Source organism: Bidens hawaiensis, unplaced genomic scaffold (genome assembly GCF_021521415.1).
Source record: "Bidens hawaiensis isolate Kalapana, Puna unplaced genomic scaffold, B.hawaiensis_p1.1 tig00059089_1, whole genome shotgun sequence".
Lineage (NCBI taxonomy): Eukaryota > Viridiplantae > Streptophyta > Magnoliopsida > Asterales > Asteraceae > Bidens > Bidens hawaiensis.
This window is the reverse complement of record NW_027500654.1, coordinates 1-21,697: the sequence shown is the minus strand read 5'-3', so window position 1 is coordinate 21,697 and position 21,697 is coordinate 1. Positions and strand designations below refer to the sequence as shown.

General features: G+C 38.6%; 1 protein-coding gene across 1 annotated transcript; it reads right to left on the bottom strand.

The window, feature by feature from the left end:
* Positions 1 to 374: 374 nt before the first annotated feature.
* LOC143602527 (cation/H(+) antiporter 18-like) lies at positions 375 to 5,923 on the bottom strand. Its single transcript, XM_077079600.1, has 5 exons — positions 5,819 to 5,923; positions 3,919 to 4,144; positions 2,118 to 3,119; positions 1,436 to 2,013; positions 375 to 1,212 (listed from the first exon to the last, which is right to left on the bottom strand). Exons 2-5 carry the CDS (start codon positions 4,105 to 4,107, stop codon positions 564 to 566), a joined length of 2,418 nt encoding a protein of 805 aa, XP_076935715.1. The 5' UTR covers positions 4,108 to 4,144; positions 5,819 to 5,923; the 3' UTR covers positions 375 to 563.
* Positions 5,924 to 21,697: the final 15,774 nt, after the last annotated feature.

The window sequence follows — 21,697 nt, the reverse complement described above, 5'->3', positions numbered from 1 at the left end:
CATAAATGTTAGGAATATGCCAAAATTTTCCAGCCATGAACTTATGATACGCAACTTAAAACTAAACATATGTTAAAAGTCTTATTATGATGAAAAAGATTGGAAATGATGGTTTTGATATAAAAAAATTAATATTAGTAAGCTGTAGGGCCCATATATTATTCATTTGTTGAAATGTTAATTAAAAGAACAAATAACAATTTTGAGTTTTTGACACGAGTGATACATTTGTATTTTATTTATATTATTGTTATTATTATATGCATTAATGCATATACTTATATCAAACTAAAAATAAACAAAGTTAAAGAAGGATATCATTTTGCTTAACAAAAACTAAAGTAGAAATATAATAATATATACATTTTCACGCATAATTACAGCTTAATTGCAATATCAAAAAACAAAAGATTTACATAAACGTAACTTGATATAGGATTTCGTCCTCAAACTTTATTATAACTACTCGAGATCCGGTCTCGTGTACATCCATTTCAAATGGTTATACAGCAGACTAGCCCGGTCCTAACCTGATAACTGGACTGGGCTAATCTTGTAACACGCTAATTGGAATCATACTCTCCTTGGTCAGTGGTGACTCCATCCTCTTTCAAAGAAGCTAGAGAATGCATTGAAAGATTGGTATGGTACTGCTGGACCACCAAAACCGAAGCCGATATGTTCATCTCAGGTAAGATCAAAAGGTTCCCAACGGGCCCCATCTCGGGGCACTCACTTCTTTTCCTCAAGGAAGCCACCAGCTCGCCTTCGGGCATCCTCCCGACTAATATCAAGTTGCATCGGCTATGTTCACGAACCGCCTCAATCGCCTCGCTTGAATTCTTAACCACTCTCTCCACATATTTGTTTGAGCTGCCCTTTAATATCTTCTCCTTAAATTCAGCAATGACATCATCATCCAATGACCTGGCTTCGATGCTGCCTAGTCCATCGATATCGACACTAACCGAGTCTGAGTGGGCTACGTCACGTTCCAGTAGGAACCGGACCACAACAAGGGTGATCCCCGGGTGCTCCGCCATTCGGGCCCCATAAGCTAACGCCTCGTGGTCATCATGACCACCAAAGAACAAAACCGTCACGAGTGACTTAACATTGCTCGCGGAAACATGTGAACTCCCACCGAACCCACGGTCGACTAGGATGCTAACGGAACACGGCGCGTGCTCTAAAACCTTTCGGTTAACATGCCTGAAATAAGAAAGAAACAAAATAATTTAGCTAACACTCTATTTATATAAACACTCTTAATATTATCATTTGAGTTTATTTATTTAATTAGTGAAAACAGGTTTAGACAATATATTAATAATGCAATTAGAATACAACTTTGTCTATCATATTTTATAATATCAATTCCCAAAACATGATATATTCTTTTAAACTTAACAAGCCCGTTAACATTTTAACACACCTGTATTCAGCTCGGGTCATCTCGAGATGACCATCGAGTCTCAAACGCTTATGAAACGGGAGAATAATCATGGCCGCTCTCCTACTCTCGGCCCCGTTACATATATCCTCGTGCATACTCGAAATAGCCGAAATGGCGGTTGTGGGTCGGATCGAGACCTTGCTCAGCTGCTCAAACGTCTCGAATGCCACCACGATCTGATCCGAATAGGCCTGCGAATTTTTCTTCCAAAATGGGGATCCGTTTTTCCTCGCCTTGTGAACCATGAGTATAGCCGAAGACCGCTCGCTGAGCTCCATAAGGTGCATTGCGTGGACCGTAAGCGTTTCCTTCTTCCCGGTCCCACGCGAGGCTTCGATCAAGTTAATTATTGTTGGTAGGTTTCTTATTCCATGGAAAGTGAAAAACATACGAAATGGGCCCGTTGCGAACTCCTTTCGGTAAATTGTTCGGTGTTTGTATTCCGACTTTGAGGGCTTTTTCGCGGGCTTGTAGACAGCAATCACCGAAGGCGTCGTGATGAATGTCGTTACAAGAGCCATTAAAACCAATATGGCAAAAGTTTGATCATTTAGCACCTGAAAAGTAACAAATTATAAAGTTATAAAACATCGTATCTTAAAAGTTATGACTAAAAACAAAAAAATGCATAAAATAAATTAAACAAAACATGAATGTATACCCCACGGTCTTTCCCGATATTGAGAACAATGAGTTCAACCAACCCTTTGGTGTTCATCAAAAGCCCGAGAGCCACAGCCTCGGTGAACGGTATTTTACACAACAGAGAAACCCCGACAGTGCCACCGATCTTCCCAAAACAAGCAGCGCATATGACCAACACGAGTAAGCCCCAAGACTGAGCCCCTTTGATCGATGCCACATCGGTTTTTAACCCGCTTGACACAAAGTAAAGCGGTAAGAATAGGCCCGAAACAAGGTCTTCAACCTTTTCCACTAATGCCCCTGCGAACGCGCCTTCTTTTGGCATGAGCACACCCACCACAAAAGCCCCGAAAAGCGCGTGAATCCCAATAGTATCGGTACAAAAGCCCGCTGCCAAAACAACGCCCAAAGTGGCGCAAACGTATAGCTCGTCAACGGGCTCACCTTCGGGGCACCTTCGGGCCATCCATTTGAATATTGGTGGGATGATAAACGAGCACGCGACAATGAAACCCGCGCCACATAAGAAAACCCATAGGGCCACGAGTGGGGACCGCCCAGTGCCCGAGAGGGCGACAGCTAAGGCGAGTAGGATCCAAGCTGCAATGTCATTGACTGCAGCTGCTGACATGGCCATTTTACCAACATCTGTGGTCAAAAGCTTGAGTTCGGCTAGGATACGTGCTAGTACAGGGAACGCGGTGATGGACATCGCGACGCCCATGAACACGATAAATGGGCCTGCGTTGACCCCTTCGGAGATGGTCCCACGGAGGACAAAGGAAACACCGATCCCTAAGACGAACGGGAGGGATATTCCAGCCATGGCTATGGACAGGGCCTTTTTCCCAGTCCGCCTAAGGGATTTTAAGTCGAGCTCGAGTCCAACCAGGAAGAGAAAGAATAGAAGCCCAAGGTTGGCTAACGTGTCCAAAACCGGCATGCTCCTTTTAGGGAAAACCGCGTGAAGGTAGTTTGTGTTTCTGCCTAGAGCAGACGGACCCAGTAAAATTCCACCCTGAAAAACAAAAGTAACACCCTACTTAACTTAAATATATTAAAAACTATAATTTAAATTTAGTAAAACAATAACAAGTTCCTATTATCTTTTAATATATACTAGTGAAAACGTTCTATTTCAGGTTGAGTTAACCCACAAACATTTTATTTAGGAAACTACTATACCCTCGTATGACAGGTCACTGATGCTTAAATGACCATATAGCTGACCCATATGATTATTTTTCGCCTATGAAACGATCCTATATAACTATATGACAGGTCGCTGATGTTTAAATGACCATATAGCTGACCCATATGATTATTTTTCGCCTATGAAACGATCCTATATAACTATATGACAGGTCGCTGATGTTTAAATGACCATATAGCTGACCTATATGATTATTTTTTGCATATGAAACAATCCAATATAACTCGTATGACAGGTCACTGATGTTTAAATGACTATATAGCTGTGACCATTAGTTAGCTAAACTTTTTGTTTACAAAATGTATAATTGAATCGATAAATCAGGTGGAGGTTGTGTTGACTATGTGTAGCTATAAACGACACAAACAGTTAATGTCCCTTACTTTATACTATTTATTGCATTATTGATATATTATTATATTTTAATCAAAGATCGTGTCAAAAGTAAGCAAAGGCCCCATCTTTTCATTATTATTTTCCAACAAAGATGGGGACTGAAGTAATATAATAAATAATCACAAAGTCAAATCTAATATCTGTGCACGAACTCATTAACAAGTTGCTTAAACAACAAAATAATCTACAAAAGATAATAAAAACTTACAATGATTTCAGCAATGACTCGAGGCTGTCGTAACGGTTTCAAAAGGTACGCAAGAACACGAGTTAGCACGAGAACCATGCATATTTGTATAATCACAAGTGGGAGTGCAAAATCAAGCGGATTGTTGCCTTGGAACACCCCTTCTGATGTAGCCTTCATAGGCGGTTTGCATGTCGCGTTGGAGGCCATTTTGCGTGTCGATAAACAAGAGCTTTTATGTCACTGCCTGCATTCACAAAATCACAAATCTTTTATCAGATTTTTATTAATTTTAGTAATTAACTATACTATTTCATTAATTAAAAGACAATGTTTACATAAGGCAAACGGATAACAAGCTGCATAGTTAGCCCTTTTTAAATAACAAAGTTATATTAATCAGATTTGAGGTTTCAAATGTTAAACAAACAGAACAAGTAATCAATTATAAGTAGGTAGCAAATTCAATAAAATAACAATAGATCACCAAAGTTGATTTTTGGACCATTAACCATATTGGTTGGACCCATACTTAGTCAATATAGGCCACCAGTCATGTGGGTCTAGTAAGATCATACTAACCAAGATGGACCCATATTGGTTGACCCGGAACTAATTTTGGATCTTGCACAAGAATCTAACTTGCTACTAATTAGGTTGAAGGCCTAACTTGTGAATGCTGTGAAAAGACCAAACAACATCAAAGCAATACCAATTCTTGTTCATACAAAAAATGACTTTTTACAAGTGGGAATCTCTTGAAATGTCATAATTTATAAAAAAAAATGTAAGAATCTACCAAAGTGAACTACACATGTAAGATTTTACCGAACACCAATTAACTTATGGGTTTGATCCACATGAGTCTAAAATGAGTTCTTGAGAAACTTAGATCAATATTATTGTAATGGGTTTGAAGAAATATAGTTTCTTGAATAATAAAAGAAAGTTCAAGAAAACAATACCAGCTCTAATTTATACAAAAAAATTTGACTTTTTATAGGTGGGAATTTCTTGAAACTTTATATTCCCATATGATTTCTTGAAATATTATGAAAATGTAAGATTCTACCTCAATGAACTGCACATGTAAGATCTTAAAGACAACAATAAACTTACGGGTTTGATCCACATGCAGTTTAAAATGTGTTCTTGAGTAACTTTGATCTAGATATTTAAGGAAATATAGTTTATTGAATAATAATTAAAGAAAGTTCAAGAATAGTTACTTAAATAATAAAAGAAAGTTCAATACCAGAAAATGACTTTTTACAGGTGGCAATATCTTGAAATTTTTTAAAAAGACAGAAATTTAGATTCCCATATGATTTATTGAAATTTTATAAAATTATAAAAAATAATAAAATTCTACCTCAGTGAATTACACATGTAAAATTCTAAAGAACAACAATAAACATAAACATATGTGTTTCATCCACATGGACTCTAAACTCTAAAGTGTGTTCTGAAGACAGTTTCTTGAATAATAAAAGAAAATTTAAAGAAAACACACACCCAAATTGTTTATATTTTAAACTGTTTAATTAAAAAAAAACTCGGTAAAATTTGTCTGCGACTTTTATTCAAACCCCAAAATAGAATTAACATACGTGTCTCTATTGTTGTCAAACTTCTGTTTCAAAACCAATGTTGAATTAGCATGTATCCTCTTAATATAGGGTTCCCATTGTGAAATTACCATAATACCCCCACCCCCTAATTTCCGCTACACCGATCTGTTAAACCCTTCTTCTCACAAGATTGGCATGAAATCAAGATCAGTTAATTCATAATAATTTTGAAATCAAGAACAAAGACATCCACACATGCATTGTTTCAAGAATCTTGAAAACACACACATATAATAATAATAATAATAATAATAATAACAATAATAATATAAACATATAGAGAAAGAGACCTGAGATTGATGAAAGTTGAAGAAATTAATAGCTTGAAGGTGTCTTTAATCTTTATTCCATATGACGAATATTGTTATTATTATTGTTTAGATCAGCAAAGGGGATTGATGAGAAGCTAAGAACTCCCCTAATACTTTTATAGAGAAAATAGGCAGGATTGGCTTTGCTGTTCAAAAGGGGGTTGCGGCGCAGCTTGTTGCCCGTTTGCCTGCCACTTTATTGTAATCGTTTTATAGTAAATTATATAAAACTTCGATTGTGATGGATTTAGAATCTTATTATCCCTACACTAGTTTTATTTTAATAGCTTATATTTCATTTATTATTATTATTTTATTTTGATACAAATGTTGGGTCAGCGAAATTAGATAATAGAAGATATTTATGGTTATTATTTATTCTCTATTAAATTAAACAATGGATCATGTTTCATGTATTGGTTAATATAATAATATTACGTAAAAGGAAAATTCATCATATCAGATATATTTTAATTTTTGTTTGATTGATGGCATTTAATTTATACTCTTTTTATTTTTAAATTTGAATTTTAAGTTTGATTAGTGGCAACGTAAATATTGAGAAAAATGATATTTCAAGTATTTGGTGGTTAGGTAAATATTGATAAACATTTAAAAGTAAATTAATTACTTTTTGTGTAGTTTTGAAAAGTATTTTGATTAATTTGTAGATATAACATCTTTATCCAATTTATCCAAACAAACTGATTTCCTAAAATCATGCGAAATCAAGATATTATGAGTAACGTTCAACTGATTTTATCCAAAAAAATTTTAGGGTATTAAGTTATTGATAATTTTATTTTATTTTATTTTTTTTGAATGACGAGCATTGGCTAAACCCCTGAAAAGTTCTTAGGAGTGTTCGATGCTGTGAGGCCTCATCCACCTGGTAAACGAAATATGTTTGGAAGCAAACAAGGAAAACTAAAATTAAAAATCAAAGTGAAAAAACATAAACAAGTTCGCTCGCTCTACAAAACTAACGTAACTATAGAGGATTAAACAAGTAAAATTGGATTTAACGTGATGAGTAGTGCATGAGTTTGTTAAAACATTGATTAAGACAAAGACGAGACAAATAATTTTGTAATTAATTAGAGATTAGTTACGTGAAAAGGCTAAAAAGAAAGAGCTACAATTGTTGCTTTCTATTTACTTCTGTGAATTACCAAATGCTAGTTAGTCCAATGATATCCTCATTGTTTTCCTTATGGAGGTCGTGGGTTCGAGTCACGTTTGTCACAAAATGTCGTGCGTGAGCCAGAGGTTTTACTAAGTTGGTCTTCGGACGGTGGGTTTTCACTGTAGTGGTGGGCCGGGTCACACCTTTTGCCAATGAGTGTATCTAATAATCAGGCTTTGTTGGTTATTAAAAAAAAGGTTATATACACTTTTAAAAAGTGAATACCTTTTATATATTTTATTTTTAAAATTATATCATAAACTCAAAACATTACATTCTTTCTAAAATGAGTGTGGTATATATAATTAAAAACGACTTATTTCTGAAAACACTTACTATACGTAATTAGTATTTTTGCTCGCATGATATTATGCGTTTGCGTATTTCTTTAACTAGGGACGATCCAACTATTTTGAAACCCTAAGCAAAAGAAGTCTCGGGCCAATTTCCACGTCGTTGTTTGTATTAAGTCAAGTGGATTTTTTTGGTTGTTACAAATTGTTCTTGTTTACTTTTCTTTAATTCCTAGGTTTAGTTTCAAATTGACATCGACTTATTGTCTGCATATTATACATATACAGCCAAAATGTTTAATATGTATAACAAGCATCAAAAAAAAAAAGAAAGAAAAGAAAAGAGGTGACATTATTACAAGTATTCCAAAACCCAGCCAAAAAACCTCAAAACTGCAAGTGGCAACCAGCCAACAAGAGGCAGAATGCCAGAACCGCAAGTAGTAATCTCAAAAGTTAATAGGGAAAATGAATGTCAAATTCGCAAATTACATAAAGTAATATAACGATAAAGAGATAATTAACATAACCAATTATATCATCCTGGGTATATGTTATCTCCTGTGGCACAAGAGATATTTTTTTTCATAAGAAATGCCCTGTCTTTTAAATCATCAATGTATTTCGGGCTTATTTGGCTATGAAGCAGATAAAAACTCTATACTTAAGCGTGCTTAGATGGGAGGAATATTATACTGGGTGATCTGCTAGGAAGTCTTCGCTGAGAGAACCAAAAACAAGTTTGTGAGTTCCTGGATGACAGTGCTGCAAAAATCCCGACTAGGCGTCGATTAATCATTGATTAATCGTTAGTCCCCGCTTCACTAATTAGTTTTGGGCTAGTCGGCCAATTAATCGGTCAATGGTCAAATCTGACCAAAATCGATTGTTTCCAGCGAGATTCTGACCAAAATTAGCGGTTCCGACAAGATTCCGACCAAAATTAGCCGTTTCCTGCGAGATTCCATCAAAAACCAGTGATTTCCGGCGAGATTCAAACCAATTTCCAGCCAAGATGTTTATGTATGCATAAAACTGAAAATTACATATAAAAATGTGTACGTGCCTATATATATAATATTGAAAAATATACATCATAGTCTAATCCGATTAATCTCAATTAATCGATAGTCCCTAACCCACGGCCTGACTAGCAACCAATGATTTTTACAACACTGCTACATGGGCCATCAATAAATAGTATGACGATACAATGAACCGAATGTTACATCAAAAATAGGAAAAATGAAAGTCTTGTAAAACAAGAATTATCATATTCCATTAGCATGTAACATTTTCTACTTAGCTTTTTGTTCGCCCCTATTTTTTTTACTCTTGCTTCACCCTTGATCAGAGTTGGGTCGGCACCCTCGTTAACCATGAACTACTTACAAAAGTTTTTAAAATATGCATAAATCAATATAAAAAATTGACGTCAGATATATATACAACAAAATACGGAAAATTGTGTCAAATATTTATTTTATTTTTAAGAATTTAAACTTTTATACGTAACAAACTTCCTTATCATAAAGGTTATACACAACTACACAAGTTCTAATTCTACTTGTTACATGCTTGCATGAACGGTAGAAGGCGTGGAGATGGTGTGAGCAGCGGCTTGTTGGAGACTTCAAACGGGTGCACAAGGAAAACGATCAAAGAATTTATTTGACTTCCTTTAAAATCATATCCGTTTTAAAAGATTTTCATATATTTGATTATTAGTATTGTGATAAATGATAAATAAAAATAATATAAAGATAAAAAGTGAGAAAGAAAAAATGAAATTTGGGTGATAAGAGTTATGTCATGTGGCACTAGATTTACTTCTTTATAGATTCATATATTTATTAAGCATAATGGCCTGGTAAATATACTTTTTTGTTTTTTAGATTATAAGAAACAAATTTTCATCCACAATGATGATTTTTTTATAAGTTTGATTTAGTCAGAAGTATTAAATTCTAGTCATGTTGCTCCAAATATTGACTTTTGAAATATAATAAAGTATTGTTTTTGAGTTGCAAGAAGCCAAGAATGATTGGGAAGCTTTCAAATATAATATTACCCACTTTTCAAATTGAATATTCTTTTGTTCCTTTTAGAGAAGAAAGGTCATGGAAAAGCTAGTGGTGGCATTTCTATTTCCCAAGCATGTGATAAATTAACATAAACTCTAGGTAAGAGTATTAACTTCTATGTAATATATATTTTACCATTTGCGAGACAGAGGTCCTTATTTTTCAGTGAGAAGTTTAGGTTCTAACTCGGGCAAGAGATAATAGTGTATTTATAGAAGTTTTAGAGTATATTCTTTGCCATCAAAAAAAATATTTTGGCATTTATTATGCACGCTTTAAACTTTATTTTGTATGAAAAGATGATAATAAAGAGAGAAGTAGGGATGACAATGAAATCCGAACCCGACATAAATGGGATGGGTAATACCCGACTCGTTAGGGTTTGGGACGGGTTTGGGAATAGTTTTGAAATTTTTCACGGGTTTGGGATTTCTAATATACCCGATAACGTAGACCCATTTATCCGATTATATACCCGATGCACCCGATATAGCTTATTATATTATACATATATATTCCAAATATATTATTTGTCGAAACTTGTTTATGTCAATTATTTGACATATTTTACCTTATTGGTAACCATCTTTGTAATCAATTAGTTATATTTTGTCAAAACTCCGGTAGAAACCTGACAGGTTTTGAACCGCGTATACCCGATGAGTATTTTTTCAAAACCCGATATGAAACCCGAAACCCGATGAGAAAATACGAAACCTGACTGGTAATTAACCGATTAAAACCCGACGGGTTTGGGATGGACTTTTATAACCGGGTATGGGTTTGGGAATACCCAAACCCGACCCATTTCTATCCCTAGAGAGAAGGAACATTTATAGATTTTCTTGAAAGGGTCCTCATAATGAATGGGAAACTTATCCCTTTATAGATTAAGGAGCGTTAAAAGCTAGATAGGTTAAAATTTTAACTGGTTTTAAACATTTATATACTTATACATAATAATTTAAGAACTGTTTTTAAATTAATTTGAAAGAGGTTTAGCGTGGTTAAACCATTTCTTTTAGGTAAGATTGAGTCAAAAACAGAAAAGTGAGTGATATGACGCCTACATGAAGTTAATGAGCATGAATATATACCCAATAGCCTAAGGAGATTGGTCATTTTTGAAAAGAGGTAATAAATAAATTCAATACAGTTAGTATGGTTAACACGTAACTAAAGCTACAATCAAAAATTTTCTACTAAAGATAAGCGTGGTCATGATTATCTTAAAATATTAAATTATGATAAAAGATAAACATAACAAATCTAAATGTCTAAATTACTAATGATCATACTTATAAATTTTACAATTATTAAATAAGGATATTAGTTTTTAATACTTCCAACTTTAATCCTTAGTCTGGAACGCTCCCAAGTTTTGATTTGGTGTCCATCGCTCCCAACGTTTGATTTGGTGTCCATCACTCCCAACTTTTAGTTTTTCGTTGGCATGACATTTTTTTTAATAAAATAATAATAAAATTGCTGGTCCTACACACTAGGGCTGTTCAAAGTCGGATATCCGAACATTTCGGATAGTGGATTTCACTATCCGAATCCGTATCCAAAATTTCGAATATCCGAACTTTGGATATCCGAAAATCTGGAATTTTTTTTTCTCTCCTCTTTCTAATCTTCAGATCCTTTTTTCTTTACACCCATATTGAACAAATCTATACAAAAGTGGCATCTACAGTTCTTATTCTTCCCGTTTTTTCCCTTTTTCTTTTTGATTATGTCCATTATCATCCAATGACCTTGAATTAAATAGAAACATCAACAATGAAAATGTTCAAACGATTGAAGGACCGACGGTTACAGATTACGAGCAACTAGGACTTTAGGGGCTTCAGATTCTGATATACAAACAGGTCGATCGACTTTGGTAATTTCATATTACGAGTAAAAAATATTGTAGTGGCTGTCAGAGATGAGAAGAGACTAAGATCAGAGATATGAACTAAGTGATGGTCAAATGAACTGAGCAGCTTTGAATTTGTTACGGCGGCTATCTAACTTTTGAATCTGAATGTTTGAATATGAAAGGCAATTACTCCTTTAGGGTTCTAAATATATATTATGTTCAAACATAATAAATAATTAAAAAATATAAAATTTAACTTTCGGATAGTTCGGATATCCGAATTATCCCAAAATTTACTAAATCACTATCCGAATCCGAAATTTCGGATATCCGAATTTTTGGATAGTTCGGATTCGGTTTTTCGGATATTTCGGATACGGATTCGGATTCGGATTCGGAATTTTTTAAACACCCCTACTACACACCACATCATCTCCTCCTCTTCTTAAAAAAAATAATAAAAGAAAAAATAAAAACCTAACTCCATAACTACCTCCACCCAATCCACCACCCTCCACCACCCACTTCTCCTTCCACCTAAAAGTTCAACTCCACCACCACATTCGTCTCATTAATGTTTGATCCGGCAGCGGCGGTTGCACGCTCGGCTGTAATGAAGCCGATGGCGGCTGTTGCATCTATGCAACCACCGACCGCTGAAGATGCTCCGATAAGGGAGTCGGTGGCGGCTCCGAAGTTCAGACGACTCTCCGTCGTCGGCGGTTACTACAGAAGCACTGAGTCGGTTTGGAAAACTCCCGATTTACTGAAATGCAACTCCGGTAGCTTGTTAACTTTTCCGGCGAAACTCGCTATTCGGGCGAGGGATTCCGATGAGCTCTCACCTGCATGCTCGTTCATCTGGAAGGCGCTAATAGTGAGGTGCAATGACGGCCAGGGTTCTGTTGGCCGTGTTTCAAGCTTTTCCGACGAGTTGAGTCAGTATCCGGCAGGGAGTGGTGGTGTATGTAATTGGTGTTTTTTATATAAAAATAATAATAGCCATTTCCCACATAAGCATGCCACACGTGTAAAAATTATCCACGTCAGCAAAAAAACTAACTTGAGTTAGTGCTCCGTTAGTTAGAGAGTGATCGAAGAAAATAAGATGAAAGGTGGGAGTAGCGGATAACAAAACAAAACTTGGGAGTGTTCCCGGCCAAAGGATTAAAGCTGAGAGTATTAAAAACCAATATCTCTTGTTTATATCCATAACATATGCATGTGCATGCATATTTAGAAGGAAAAGTGGATTTGAATAATCCAAACTATTACCTATTAACCAATAATAATCCCAACTAACAATCTAAGGTGGGGTTTGTTTTTGCTTAAAACATCTGCAGGAGGCTTATGTCTGCGGGCTCGCAGACATAAGCTTCTGAAGACTGTTTGTTTTTTTTTTTAAATAAGATCTGCAAACTGCTTTTATGGTCTTAAAAAAGAAGCTATTGTTTAACTTCTTCACACATCTTCACACTTTTTAACATCCTACCAACATCTAATATCCAACACCACCACCACCCATCGTGCGCCACCGCCGCCACCACCGTCCACCACCACCCACCGTCCACCACCACCACCACCACCCACCGTCCGCCACCATCACCGTCCACCGCCACCACCACCACAACCCACCATATATATCTTAAGATAATTAATATAATTGTGGGCTATCTTTTATTAAAACTAATTTTAAGATAATTAATTATTCATTTTAAACCTAAATTTTAAGATAATTAATTATTCATTTTATACTTAATTATCTTCCATCATCATCAATCACAAACATCACCAAATCGCAACCCTCATACAGTTCGTTCGTCACCGCCGCGACCGCTATCTCCGGCGAAACGATAGAACCACCTCATATAACCCAACCTCACTGGCCATGCCCACCATAATCTCTGGACAAAGAGAGAGTGATCGTGGTGGGCCGATGACGGCCAAGGGTCGTGCTGTGGTTGATGGTGGTTTAAGCTTCTAACGGTGGTTTATTTTGGCTGTAGGAGCCTGCCAATAAGCTTTAGTTTTTAAAATTAATCGTTATGTTTCAATTGGTTTAAAAAAGATTTTAACTTTCTATTACAAAATATATATTGGTTTAAAAGAGTTTTGCCACATCATATGCCACTTTAGGGTATTTAATGGAGTTAACAATCAGTTAGAATGAGATTGTTATTGTTAACAAAATTAAAAGATGAGATTGTCATTAGTCGGATTGTTAGTTGAGATTATTATTGACCAATAGATAATAGTTTGGATTATTCAAATCCAAATTATCTTTTTCTTTACTAAAATGGTGACCCACTTTACATGATGAAATGCGACTTATGCTGTTGTTATTGCTACTGTTTTGTTGCTTTTGTTTTTGTTGTGTTGTGTTGTTATTGTTGTTGTTGTTGGTGGTGGTGGTGCTGCTGTTGTTGTTGTTATTTCTCCCCGTGACCATCCTATGGTATGAGAATCAGTGAAGTATAATTCAGAAGAATTTCAGTAGGATTGACATATCGTGTATGCCCGTACACCATAAAACACGAACACGAAACATATATACCTGCACACGATACGAAAACTTGTCGTATACTTGTATCTCAAACCCGAACAAGAACATGCTAATATTAGGTATAGACGATAGGACATGAACCTACCAGAGAATATGAGAAGGATTAGACCGTTCGGTGGCCGGTGGCGTCGCTGCAACTGCAAGGAGGTCGGACTTTCGAAGAATCGGAGATGTGGAGAGGTAGATCGAAGATTCAAAGGATTGCGATTACTAGAGTGTGGAGGGAAACTATCTGCGAACCGTAGAGGGGGGAACGGAGAAGAGTTTGCCCATAGTCTGAATGATGTTGGATCGAAATAATTTGCGTCGTGTTCAATTGTTTGGTATAAAAATTTAGGGTTAACTTATGGTATATAACATATTATATTATCATATATTTTATTAATAAAAAATCTAATCAGGTACTAATAGGTACTTAGCAGGTAACAAGTATTTTACCTGTTTAGACATGAAATTTAACAGGTAGATTTGTGTCTACTTGTTAAGTACACAGAACCTGTTAAGGCCATATCTAATACCTGTTAAAGTCGTGTATGTTCGTGTCATGTATTCGTGTATCGTGACGTATGTTTCAAATCAAGTTTTGGCATAAGGCAAGACTGGTCCCTGACTTATTTCAATATTAATTTAAACAAAAACACTTTTAACCTTTAAGTTTTACAATTAATATAACTAACCCCTATACTTGATTTATAATAAAAATAATAAAATAGATTTATGATCAGTATTTACATATGAATTCATGCTAAATTGATGACATTTGTACGTGGTTGATGTAACACCCCGACCAAAGGCGGATTATACATCGGGGCGCCACATATTGTTTCATTACTCGTGACACTATTGGGTGTCAATATTTAATAAATACATTCATTCGCGCACGCGCAAGGTAAACACAAGATAACATAAATCAATATATTATAAGACAAAATATTCGAACAACAAATAACTTGTCTTGATACATTTTAATCTAGGTCCAAAATATAGAAAACTTCCTACGTGTCCACAAGCTCCAAAACAGCTACTGCAAACCTGAACATGTGTTAAAATAAACGTCAAACACTTGCGTGTTGGTGAGAAATCAAGTTTAATACAATACATAGATAACAATAAATCTGCGCGCAACATGTGTATGTCTGGTTTTCAACAGGGGTGTAATCTGATCGGGACCAACTCTAAGATTCATAGACTGCCAGTGCTCACAATTGAGCTCACAAACAAGACAAACTGTGCATGTGCAAACAAAAGAGAAAATCATAAACGATAGTTCTCCCGTGTTCATCTAATGGTACCATGAGAACTGCGAAATAGACCGACAAGACGGTTAATGATCCACACATACAAATAAACAGCCAAGTCTACGTCCTCAACACATGGGATACTGCGCGACTAAATTTCATAAACAAGTTTAAGACTCTAAGTTTGTATGAACACATGAACATCCCAAAACATTAAAAGCAAAAAGGGATTAGGTACGAGATTACTCACTTGATAAACGATGCGGTGTAAGATAAAGCAAGAACCAACTTTAAACAAGCATAAGTTAACCTATAAATAAGATTATTGTTTTAATGATTTGTTTTAAGTCTTGATTATAAGTTAGCATAATTAATAAGTAAATTATTATATATAATATATATATATTACCGGAAAAGCAGGACAGAACAGGGAGGAAGACGGAGGCAGAGAGGGAGGCGGCTGAAGGACAACGGCAGAGAGTAAAGGAAGAGAAAGATAATAAGTGTTTGTGTGTGTAGTGTTAAGAAAATAACATTATTATTTATAGAGAAACCCTAGGGAACACAATCCCTAGAAAAAGGGGAAAAGATCTCAAAAAGTAAAAGATTCCAAAAGCAAAAGATATCAAAAGATATGGCAGCAGGGAAAAAGAGAAAAAGGCTGACAGGGAACAGTAAAAAAGGCATGGGCGGTTCAGATAAAGGTACTGGTCAGGCATGGAAAAAGCAGATCTCAAAAGATAATGTCAGTCACTTTTTCTGCCAACCAATGGGGTTGGTGCGCATGCTGCGCCGAAAGTAACTTTTCAGACATAAAGCAGATTAGGTCAACAGCACAAAAGATAAGACAACACAAAAGCAAACGGCTAGATTAAACAGAAGAAAACTCAAAGGGTTTAGCGCGAGAAGGCTCGAGCGCGAAGGCAGACACAGAAGGTCAAGAGAGCGCGAGCGCGAAGGCAGACAGAACCAACCTTAACGCGTCGCGGGAAGAACTACATTTCTAAGCGCGCCGCGGGAAGAATCACATTTCTTAGCGCGCCGCGGGAGGAACTAAAATTCCTAGCGCGCCGCGGGAAGAACTATAATTCTTCGCGCGTCGAGGGATGAACTACGATTCTTAGCGCGCTGCGAGAAGAACTACAATCCTTAGCGCGTCGCGGGAAGAACTACCGTTCTTAGCGCGCTGCGAGAAGAATTACAATTCTTAGCGCGCTGCGAGAAGAGTTCGTCTCGCGTATCGCTGAAACAGGTGGTCTTCACGCAGTATTCCTTGTAAGGGGTCTGGCGCGTGGAGCTGCGCAGACAACCTTAGGCGGGAAGGAACAAAGGACAAGCAAAGAGTTAGAAGAAAAAGAGGGAAACAAGGCGTAAGGGCGGGACGGCGACAAGAGGGAAAAGAAGGCGGAAAGAGAGGAGAGGGACGGGACGGCGGAAAGAAAGAGAGAGAAAGAGGCGGGAAGGAAAATATATATTATTATTAAAAGTAAAAATATAAGTATAAATAAATATTAAATCATAACAGAAAGAGATCGGATAAGAGAAACGGGTACCTGGGTTGGGTCGGATCGGGGCAGATGTTACAGTCTCCCCTACTTTAAGAAATTTCGTCCCGAAATTTATCTCGAAGTAGGTGGCGCAGAGAACAGGTGCGGGTACTTGATCTTCATTTGATCTTCCCTTTCCCATGTAAACTCGGCTCCGCGCTTGGACTCCCAGCGAACTTTCACGATAGGGATACGACTGCGCTTGGTTTGCTTTACCTCGCGATCCATAATCTCAACAGGCTTCTCAACGAAATGCATAGTTTCATCAACTTGAACTTCATCAAGTGGAATGTGAAGGTTCTCGTCAGCTAAACACTTCTTGAGATTGGATACATGGAACGTTGGATGCACATTACTGAGCGCGGGCGGCAGGTCAAGTCTGTAGGCAACTTTTCCCACACGCGCGAGAATCTTGAATGGTCCAACATATCGAGGAGCAAGCTTACCTTTCTTCCCAAAGCGGACAACACCCTTCCAGGGCGACACTTTGAGGAGAACAAGATCACCAACTTGAAATTCGAGAGGCTTCCGCCTACGATCTGCTTAACTCTTCTGTCGGCTTCTGGCAGTCAGCAGATGATCACGGATCTTGGCGATTTTATCGGTTGTCTCTTGAACAAGTTCGGGTCCTGTGATTTGAGTTTCACCCACTTCGCTCCAACAAATCGGGGAGCGGCACTTACGACCGTAAAGTGCTTCAAATGGGGCCATACCGATACTGGAATGATAGCTGTTATTATAAGAGAACTCGATCAAAGGCAGGTGCGAATCCCAATTACCTCCAAAATCAAGAACACAAGATCGGAGCATATCCTCAAGAGTTTGAATAGTTCGCTCAGACTGACCGTCAGTCTGGGGATGATATGCCGTACTCATGTCCAAGCGAGTTCCTAGCGCAGATTGGAGAGATTTCCAAAAGCGAGATATAAAACGGCCATCGCGATCGGATATGATGCTCAAAGGAGTACCATGGCGGCAGACAACTTCCTTGACATAAAGCTGCGCGAGTTGCTCAACACGGTAGTTTTCACGAATGGGCAGAAAGTGAGCAGACTTAGTCAAACGATCCACTATTACCCAAATGTTATCATGTTTGCTTGCTGTCAAAGGTAACTTGGTAATAAAGTCCATCGCTACACATTCCCATTTCCACGTAGGAATTTCTGGTTGTTCGAGCAAACCAGATGGGCGTTGGTGTTCAGCTTTCACTTTAGAACAAGTCAGACATCTAGCTACGAACACAGCAATATCCTTTTTCATACCGGGCCACCAATAAGTAATGCGCAAATCCTTGTACATCTTATCAGCGCCAGGATGAATAGAATACCGAGATTTGTGCGCTTCACTCAGGATATCAGCGCGAAGATTTTCATCAAAGGGAATCCAGATGCGATTAAGATAGCAGAGAATTCCACTCAGATTAGGGACAAAGTGCGCTTCCGCGCCACACGCTAACTCGGCGCGAAGGTTACCATTACTGATGGATGCGCGCTGCGCGTCACGAATACGCGATTCAAGGTTGCTTTGAATCGGCGCGAAGTGAAGCTGGGTGCGCGGCAAGATACAGTTAAGCTGGCAGGGTTTTCAGCTGAGCGCATCGGCTACCACATTAGCCTTACCAGGATGATACCGGATCTCACAATCGTAATCGCTGATAAGTTCGTTCCATCGGCGTTGCCTCATGTTGAGTTCCTTTTGATCAAAGATATGCTGAAGGCTTTTATGGTCAGTGTAGAGGATACACTTAGTACCATAAAGGTAGTGTCTCCAGATCTTCAAGGCAAAAACAACTGCGCCTAGTTCGAGGTCGTGAGTTGTATAATTCTTTTCGTGAACCTTGAGTTGCCTTGATGCGTAAGCGATAACCTTGCCTCGTTGCATAAGAACACAACCGAGACCTTGGTTGGAGGCATCGCAGTACACGACAAAATCATCATTACCCTCAGGTAGCGCAAGAACAGGAGCTTCACACAACAAACGCTTGAGCGTTAGAAAGGCTTCTTCTTGCTTCGAGCCCCAAATATACGGTTTACCTTTGTGCGTTAGAGCTGTTAAAGGCAAAGCGATCTTTGAGAAGTTCGAAATGAATCGCCGGTAATAACCAGCTAAGCCCAGAAAGGAACGGATTTCGGAAGGAGAGGATGGCGTAATCCAGTTCTTGATTGCTTCAATTTTGGATGGGTCGACATGAATACCCATCTTGTTAACAACATGGCCAAGAAACTGTACTTCATCCGACCAAAATTCACACTTGGAGAGCTTAGCATAAAGCTGCTCGGTTCGAAGCTTTTGCAACACCAACCGAAGATGTTGCTCATGCTCGGCCTTGGTCTTAGAATACACCAGAACATCATCGATAAACACAATCACGAATTTATCCAAGAAAGGCCTACACACCCGATTCATTAGATCCATGAAAACGGCGGGTGCGTTGGTTAAACCGAAGGACATGACCAAGAATTCAAAATGGCCATAACGAGTTCGAAAAGCAGTCTTCGGAATATCTTCATCGCGGATGCGCAACTGGTGATAGCCAGAGCGGAGATCAATCTTGGAGAAACAAGAGGCACCTTGGAGTTGATCAAAGAGGTCGTCAATACGCGGTAAGGGATACCGGTTCTTAATGGTGAGTTTGTTCAACTCGCGGTAATCGATACACATGCGAAACGATCCATCTTTCTTTTTAACGAACAACACCGGAGCACCCCAGGGCGAAGAGCTAGGGCGAATGAATCCTTTAGCTGTCAACTCTTGAAGTTGGCTTGCCAATTCTTGCATCTCAGCGGGCGCAAGACGGTAAGGAGATTTAGCTACGGGGGAAGCACCAGGGACAAGATCAATACGGAACTCGACTTCACGAGCGGGAGGGATACCAGGAAGATCATCAGGAAAAACTTCAGGGAAATCACGCACAACAGGGATATCGCGAAGCTTCTTCTTTTCTTCAGCAGGTTTGACCACATGGGCTAAGAATGCAATACACCTTTTCCGCATGAGCCTTCGGGCTTCGGCGCAAGACATAAGTTTAAGACCGCGAGAGGGTTTCTCGCCGTAGATATGAAGATCACCATTTTCTCGAGGTATGCGAATCATCTTCTTGGCGCAAATAACTTCGGCGCGATTATGCGTAAGCCAGTCCATACCAATGATAACATCAAAGCTTCCAAGAGGCATAGGGATGAGGTCAATCAGAAAATCGTTTTCGTTAAGGTTAAGCGTGCAATCTTTAATCACTGAGTTTATTAAAATAATTTCACCATTAGCCAATTCAACTGAAAAATCTTCTTTTAAGTTATTGCGCGGTCGCGCAAGCTTCTGCTCGAGGGCGCGAGAGATAAAACTTCGATCGGCGCCAGTATCAAAAAGTACAGAAGCATAAAATCCGTTAAGCAAAAATGTACCATTAACTACGTCATTATTCGCTTGCGCTTGGTGCGCGGTTATATTAAAAGCTCGTCCACGCGTCACTTGGTTTGAAATCTGGTTCACCGGATTCGCTTGTGTGATTTGCACTTGTAGTCTCGTGCACGCGTTCCGGAAATGACTGGGATCACCGCAGTTAAAGCACGATCTGAGTCGTGGGTTTTGGTAGGTTGGTTGTGGGTTCTGCGGGTAGACTGGTGGTGTTGGCGCGATTGGATTGGCGGAAAGGACTCTACAGTTTTCTGCAAGGTGACCAGCGCGGCCACATCGGGTACAAAGTCGACACGGGGTTTGGGTTGGGTGGTGAAATCTACAGGTTGGGCAAAAGGGGTGGTTTCCTGTGTAAGGTTTCTTAGTTGGCGGGGCAGGGAGTGCTGGATTGGTTAAGGCATAGTTGTGGGCTACAGGAGGTGTTGGGTAGGCTGACAGAGGGTTAGGCGCGTAAACTGGAGGTTGGTAGATGGGTTGCTGGACAATGGGCGGGTTGGTAAGCGCATAGGCCTTGCGCCTGCGCTTGAGGTTGTTACGGTTTGAGGGTTCAGGTTTGGTTTCTGTTGGTTCAGGGGCAGTCTTGGTGAGTTTGGTCTTCTCAGATCCCCGCAGGAACAGGGTTCCTGCTCTGACATGGTTGTCGCTGAGCACAGCGGCCAACTCGATGGCGTCAGAGAGGGTAACTGGGTTTCTGGCCCATACAGAATCTTGAATTTCCATGGGGAGACCCCAAGGAATTTCTCTATGGCTCGGCGGGAAGGGGTAACAAGGTGAGGGACAAGCAGGCTTAGTTCATGGAAACGCGTCGCGTACTCGCGCGCTTCGCCACTGTACTGCTTAAGATTCCAAAATTCTTCCTCCAGGCGCTTAACTTCGTTGGGAGGGCAGAATTCTCGCGTCAAGAGATCCTTAAATTCCTCCCAGAGTATGCTGGAAGCAGCTTCTGCGCCACGCGCATGAGCTACTCCATTCCACCATGTAAGCGCTCTAGATTCCAGGACACTGGAAGCATATAGGGTTCGTCTGTCTGAGGGGCATTGGGTGTGGAGGAAAGTGTTTTCAATCTTCTCGAGCCATTGGAGCATCACGGTGGCTCCTTCAAGCCCTGTGAACTTTGGAGGGTTACCCGCGTTAAAGGACTTAATGTTATAACTGGAGGTATTGTTTTGGCTCAAGGCTTGGGCTATCGCGGCGGCCATTTCCTGGGAACGTTGCTGTCTACGCATGCGCGAGGCTTCTCTTCTCTGAAATCGGCGAGATAGCGGAGGCACTCTATAAAAATTTTAATTTTAGTTAATATCTTAGTTTTATCGCAAAGTATAACCTCGAAAAGCTTGATTTCGCGGAGTTAGATACTATCAAAAGTTAAAGTAAAATAAATGACCCTAATTGCAGACTTAATAAAAGTAACGAATTCGAATCAAGAATCGACAATTCATGTATCACCATGACTTTCCGAATTCCCAATTTAAAATATACGAGGTAAACGAGTATTGGAGATTGACGATTCATGTATCACCATGACTTTTCAATCTTCAATATAAAATATACAAGAAAATGAGTATTGGAGATTGACAATTCATGTATCACCATGACTTTTCAAGTCTCCAACATCAGAACATGATCGTAAATGGAAATTGAAAATCAACTATTCATGCATCACCAG

What these genes read in the sequence shown, in the direction of transcription:
- LOC143602527 (XM_077079600.1), bottom strand. Translation starts at nt 4,107, where the DNA reads ATGGCCTCCAACGCGACATGCAAACCGCCTATGAAGGCTACATCAGAA. An exon ending in ATATCGGGAAAGACCGTGGG is followed by an intron (nt 2,014 to 2,117) that starts GTATACATTCAT and finishes GTTACTTTTCAG; the next exon opens with GTGCTAAATGATCAAACTTT. An exon ending in ATGACCCGAGCTGAATACAG is followed by an intron (nt 1,213 to 1,435) that starts GTGTGTTAAAAT and finishes TTCTTATTTCAG; the next exon opens with GCATGTTAACCGAAAGGTTT.